The sequence below is a fragment of the Corylus avellana genome, chromosome ca2, assembly GCF_901000735.1.
Source record: "Corylus avellana chromosome ca2, CavTom2PMs-1.0".
Taxonomy (NCBI): Eukaryota; Viridiplantae; Streptophyta; class Magnoliopsida; order Fagales; family Betulaceae; genus Corylus; species Corylus avellana.
The window spans coordinates 18,904,145-18,909,942 of NC_081542.1; the positions used below are offsets into that span (position 1 = coordinate 18,904,145).

At 35.0% G+C, this 5,798-nt stretch overlaps 1 protein-coding gene across 1 annotated transcript; it reads left to right on the top strand.

The window, feature by feature from the left end:
- Positions 1-3,163: 3,163 nt before the first annotated feature.
- On the top strand, positions 3,164-5,668 carry LOC132169229 (disease resistance protein RPM1-like). Its single transcript, XM_059580297.1, has one exon. The coding sequence runs from the start codon at positions 3,164-3,166 to the stop codon at positions 5,666-5,668; it is 2,505 nt and encodes an 834-aa protein (XP_059436280.1).
- The last annotated feature ends 130 nt before the right edge of the window (positions 5,669-5,798 follow it).

A 5,798-nucleotide genomic window follows, 5' to 3' on the forward strand; every position in this document is an offset into this window, starting at 1 on the left:
ATTATTTTTTTTTCTTGTAAAGTTCCTACTGTCTTTTTTTTTTTTTTTTTTTTTTTCATTACTGTTTAACTATTGAATTAATAACTAATTTTTTTTTTATTACCTTAAACTTTTAAAATAAATAATGCATGCATATTAGAACAGAGGTCCCTAACTATCAAAAGGCCATACTTGAATATGTAAAATTCATATGAGTCTCACATATTTAGAGATAAATTTATTAAAGAAAAAAATAATACAAAACAAGAAAAATAAACATTTTTATTGATTAAATTATTAAATTATTCTCTTTTTATGTATTTAAAATTTTAAAATAAATGGTGACCTAATACTTGTCTAATGCTGACTTACTTTTGAATGAATATGAAATTTTCATCGATGCCGAGAAAGACTTGAAGAATGACTGTGAAAAGAAAAAACAAAATTTATAACATAAATTTACTGTTTATAATATAATCTCTAAGGAGACACAAATTTATAACTATTTATTTATTACATTTCCTATTCTGCTATTCAACCTGACAATTTCCTTTTGGGTCCCTTTTATTTTGGGTCTCATGATGCCAAACATTATTAATAGTGTTTTCTTGGTCCTAGTATTTCCATTGAGGATGCTACAAACGATTTTACAAAAACCTTTGCAGCATCATAGATATAAACATGTCTTTTATATATATATATGCTGCAGAGTCTTATGTACTTACATTTCTACCCTGTAAGATAGCATGCATTTGAGTTAATATATGAAAAGTGGTGTTTGTCAACAATTTAGCCAATAACCACTAATCGTAACGTCTTTTCACTCTTAAAGTGATAGTGAACTATATGATGGTCTTGGGATGAGATGGAAAATACAGAACTTTTCGTTAATCGTAAACAAATAAACTAAGACACTATTAGCAGAAGAAATTAATTAAGGTACTGACCAAGCATTCAGAGTGGTCATTATTGGCTTGTGTGCTTTTGTTAGGAGTGGTAAAGGATAGTGAAGCATTTGACAGCTATGCATGTGCACTAATGGGGTGTTTGGAAGAATTTGGAGGAAATTCCAATGCTATCATGTCTTAGTTTGGGGTAATTTTAGAAGTCACTCTTGTGTTCTTCCAAAAATGAGGTGGCTTTTAAATTTACAATTTGATCAAAATTCAATAGTGATTAATCACATGCACAATGATAATTTTAGAAGTCACATAAATCTTGAAATGACTCAAGAAAGGGACTTCTAGTGTTACTCCTTAGTTTAAGGCTTCACAAGTTTAGTTTGGTTGAGGCTTTACGAATTAGGGCATATTTATTGTTATGTTATTATTGTTACTCATAGTATTGGTTTTTCTTATTTTAAATTTAGTTTATTAGAATAAATTGTAGTTTTTCAAGCTTTTATCAGTTGTTATAAATAGTTTTGGGCACAAGTAAGTTGTTGTTACAACTTTTGGAAGACAACTTGGTTTGGTAGCAAGCGAGGTGTGTTGCTTAGCTAACTGATTGTTGAGATACTTAGTTAACTGATTGCTGGAGTCTGGTTAGACGTAGAGGTTTCAATAAGTATGTCGTTGTATTTGTTAGAGTTGGAGTTTGTAGTTTATAACTACGTTGGACCCAAACTATTCTACTGGGAGAATATATCTTAGAGAAGAATTAGGATTTTTGGGTTATTGTGTTTGGCAGTTACGGAGTACTTTAACTAGAAAATTTATTTTGTTAATTTTCTAGAAAATTTATTTTGTAATTGACGAAGATTATTGTTAATTTTTTGCACGACTTACGACCGGTGGAAAGAACGCGTTGTTTATACATTGACTTTTGAGTTGTATTGTTATTTTATTTATTCTTATCTGTGGTTAAGATAGCATCACCACGTACCATATAGTTGTGTGAAGCCAAGACCCCCTGTTTTGTGTCTGAAACTAAAGCCATCTCACCCCCTGCTAATTTCTGCATCGTTTGGGCTACAGCACAATTTAAAAACAGAAGCCATCTCACCACCCGCAAGCTACCTTCCTCTGCCAACATTTTTGTCAAACTCAATGCAGCCATACCCAATGTAATTCAAGGTAAAAGCTTCAAATTCCTCTAGTTTCTGCAATGTTCTTTTGAGCATAGATTTTTTTTTTTTTTGGGTGTTCTTGAGCGTGACTTTTCTTTTCTTTTGCTTTAAAGATTGGATTTTTGTATGGGGTTTTCTGTTCTCGGTTTGTGGGTGTTCCTGTTTTCACTGGGTTTGCTTCAGAGGGGAAGATTTAGATTGTGGGTGTTCTTGAAGCTTCTCTGGGCTTTGTAGAACTAAATGTAGATGTCGGTGTTTCTGATGCTTATTGCAGAATCTGCTGTAAGATTATTTCTTCTAAATGCTAGCTCTTGAAGCACGCTAAGAAGCAGGTTTGACAATATTATTGTTGCTATTTGGCTTGAGTGCATGACCCTGACATCATCATGCATTTGGGAGTTCCTTCCAATTAAATACATAAAAGTTTATAGGTTTTTGATGGGCATGTATGAAATGCTGGATTTGTTATGGGAAGAAATTGAGTTACTGATCAATCATTCAAAGTGGTCACTATTGACTTGTGTACTTCTGTGAAGGGTGGTGAATTATAGGGAAGAATTCAACAGCCATGTATGTGCGCACTAATGGGGTGTTAATTTGGAAGAATTGAGATTTTTGAGATATTGTGTTTGGCAGTTATGGAGTACTTTAACGAGAAAATTTATTTTGATATTAAGTTTTGTTGGATTATTTATAGGTCTCTAATGGACGTTTTTTTAGGTAATTGGGTAGCACAAATAGTTGGTTCTTGGATGAAATAGAATTGTAAGAAAATGTTTCAGTTAGGTTTAATATCAGTTCTTAGTATAAATAATCTTTGTTATTCAATACTCTTTACCTTTGAACATTTGCATTTGTTTTTCCCAATTTGCTTAGCTTTCAGAATTTTCTTATTTTTTTTTTTCTCATTTTAGCTTGGTGTTTCTCTTGTATAGTTCATGCGTATCTGGGTTACGCTTTCGCTTTTTATTGATATTTTGATTTCTTATAAAAAAACAAAAACAGTTCTTAGTAAGAGTCATGTCTTGCAATGTGCTTGGGGTGTGTCAGTTAACCCAATTTCTTTTCTAACTGTGACAAAATATCATTCACTGGGTGAAGGTCAGAGAGGAAACCATGACAGAAACCGTTGTGACCCTTGTCATTAATGAGCTGGTTCAGTTGATCGCTCATGAATCAAAATTGCTAAGGGGTGTCCATCGAGATGTTGTGGACATTAGAGATGAACTTGAGAGCATCCAGTGTTTCCTCAAAGATGCAGATAGAGGAGACCTTCAAGATGGCGTCAAAACATGGGTGAAACAAGCGAGAGGAGTAGCCTATCATATAGAAGATGTAATTGATGAATACATTCTTCACGTGGCACAACATGGTCATAAGCAAAGTTTTATTGCTTTCCCCCATAAAATTGGCCACTTATTCAAAAAATTAAAACCACGTCATGACATAGCAACAAAGATTCAAGATATCAAAATATCAATCCGTGAAATCAAGGAAAGAAGTGAAAGATATGGTTTTAGTTCCTTAGAGCGAAGATCAAGTAGTAGTGAATCTAGTGTTACATGCCATGACCCTAGAGTGGGTGCACTTTTCATTGAGGAAGATGAAGTTGTGGGCATTGAGTCTACAAGGGATGAGCTCGTAAGCTGGTTGGTGGGGGGAGTATCTAAACGATCTGTTATTTCAATTGTAGGCATGGGCGGAATTGGTAAGACAACTCTAGCTAAGAAAGTATATGAGAATGAATTAGTGAAAGGACATTTTGACTGTCATGTTTGGATCACAGTGTCTCAGTCATACAACGTCCAGGAGATACTCATGTCCATGATAAAGCAAGTCTACCATGAAAATGAAATGACTCCATGGAAAATAGACATGATAGACGAGATCACACTAATTAGCCAGCTGAGGAAATATTTACAACAAAAGAGGTATGTTGTGGTTTTTGATGATGTTTGGAAGACAGAGTTTTGGGAAATTGTAAAGCATGCTTTACCATGCAATGACAGAGGAAGTAGGATTATTATCACAACACGAAGTGATCTCATTGGTGTATCTTGTAAAGAATCTTTATTCGATCAGGTCCACAAGCTACAACCTCTGTCTCAAGACAAGGCTTGGGAATTGTTTTGTAGAAAGGCATTCCAGTCCGAGTTTCAAAGGTGTTGTCCCAAAGAGTTGGTGAAACTGTCGATGGACATTGTCAAAAAATGTGAAGGCTTGCCACTTGCAATTGTTGCCATAGGTGGTCTTTTGTCAACAAAGGAAAAGGTGCCATTAGAATGGAAAAAGTTGCATGATAGCCTCAGTTCTGAGCTAGAATGTAATCCACACCTTACAAGTGTAACAAAAATTCTCTCTCTTAGTTATCATGATCTTCCGTGCTACCTAAAGTCTTGCTACTTATACTTCGGCATTTTTCCAGAAGACTACTCAATAACGGGTGAAAGATTACTTTGGCTATGGGTAGCTGAGGGCTTTATAAAAGAAAAGAAGGGAAAACCATTGGAAGACGTGGCAGAAGAATACTTAAAGGAGCTCATCCATAGAAACTTGGTTCAAGTTTCATTTGGGGAGCTTGATTATGAATTATTCAGAAAGTACAGAATCCATGATCTATTGCATGAAATCATCCTATCAAAGGCTGGGGAGTTAAACTTCTGTCAAGTTCTCGAAGCAGGTGACACAACTTTTCCTGTAAAAAGTCGATGCCTATCAATCCACAATGCTAGAGAAAATATTTTTGAAACAAGTGAGTGCTCTCGAGTTCGTTCTGTTTTTCTCTTCAACATTAATGAAATGCCTAATTCTTTCATAGTTAAATTGTTCAAAAAGTTCAAGCTTTTGAAAGTGTTAGATTTTGAAGATGCTCCTATTGATTATCTTCCTCAAGAAGTGGGTAATTTATTCCATTTGAAGTACTTAAGTTTGAGGAGAACAAAAGTGAAGATACTCCCAAAGTCAATGGGTAGGCTACATAATCTGCAGACACTAAATGTCGTGGAAACCGTAGTGCGTGAGCTACCAATTGAAATATGTAGGCTTTATAAGTTAAGGCAGATTTTGGCTCATTCTCATGACTTTGAAATTAAAAGTAGCTTTTATTCGTTGCGAGGAGTAAAAGTACATGAAGGGGTTGGATGTTTAAACGAATTGCAGGTACTATCAATTATTGAGGCAAATCATCATGGGGTTGGTTTATTTGAAGAGCTTAGAAAGTTGAGTCAGTTGAAGATGTTGGGTATTTCAAATATGACTGCAGAACGTGGGAGTGCTCTATGTATCTCCATTCAAAATATGGTCCACCTTAAATTTTTGTTTGTAGGCTCAATTAGTGAAGATGAGATTATAGACTTACAATCAATTTCATCTCCACCTCCATTTTTAGAGCATCTTTCTCTAAGAGGTCGATTGGAGAAGTTGCCTAGTTGGATTCCAAAGCTTCAAAATCTGGTCACACTAATCTTATTTTTCTCATCATTAGAGGAACATCCATTGTCGTGTGTCCAAGCTTTGCCAAATCTATTAAACCTTTCCCTCAATCATGCTATGATGGGGAGCAACTGCATTTTGAGAATGGTGGTTTTCAAAGACTCAAGAGGCTCACCCTCAGAGAGATGAAAAAATTAAAGATGGTGGAAATAGACAGAGGATCACTGCCCAGTCTTGAGCAACTAGAGATTGGACCATGCCTGCAGATGAAAGAGGTACCCGTTGGAATCCAACACTTGAAAAGTCTAAAGATTCTTGA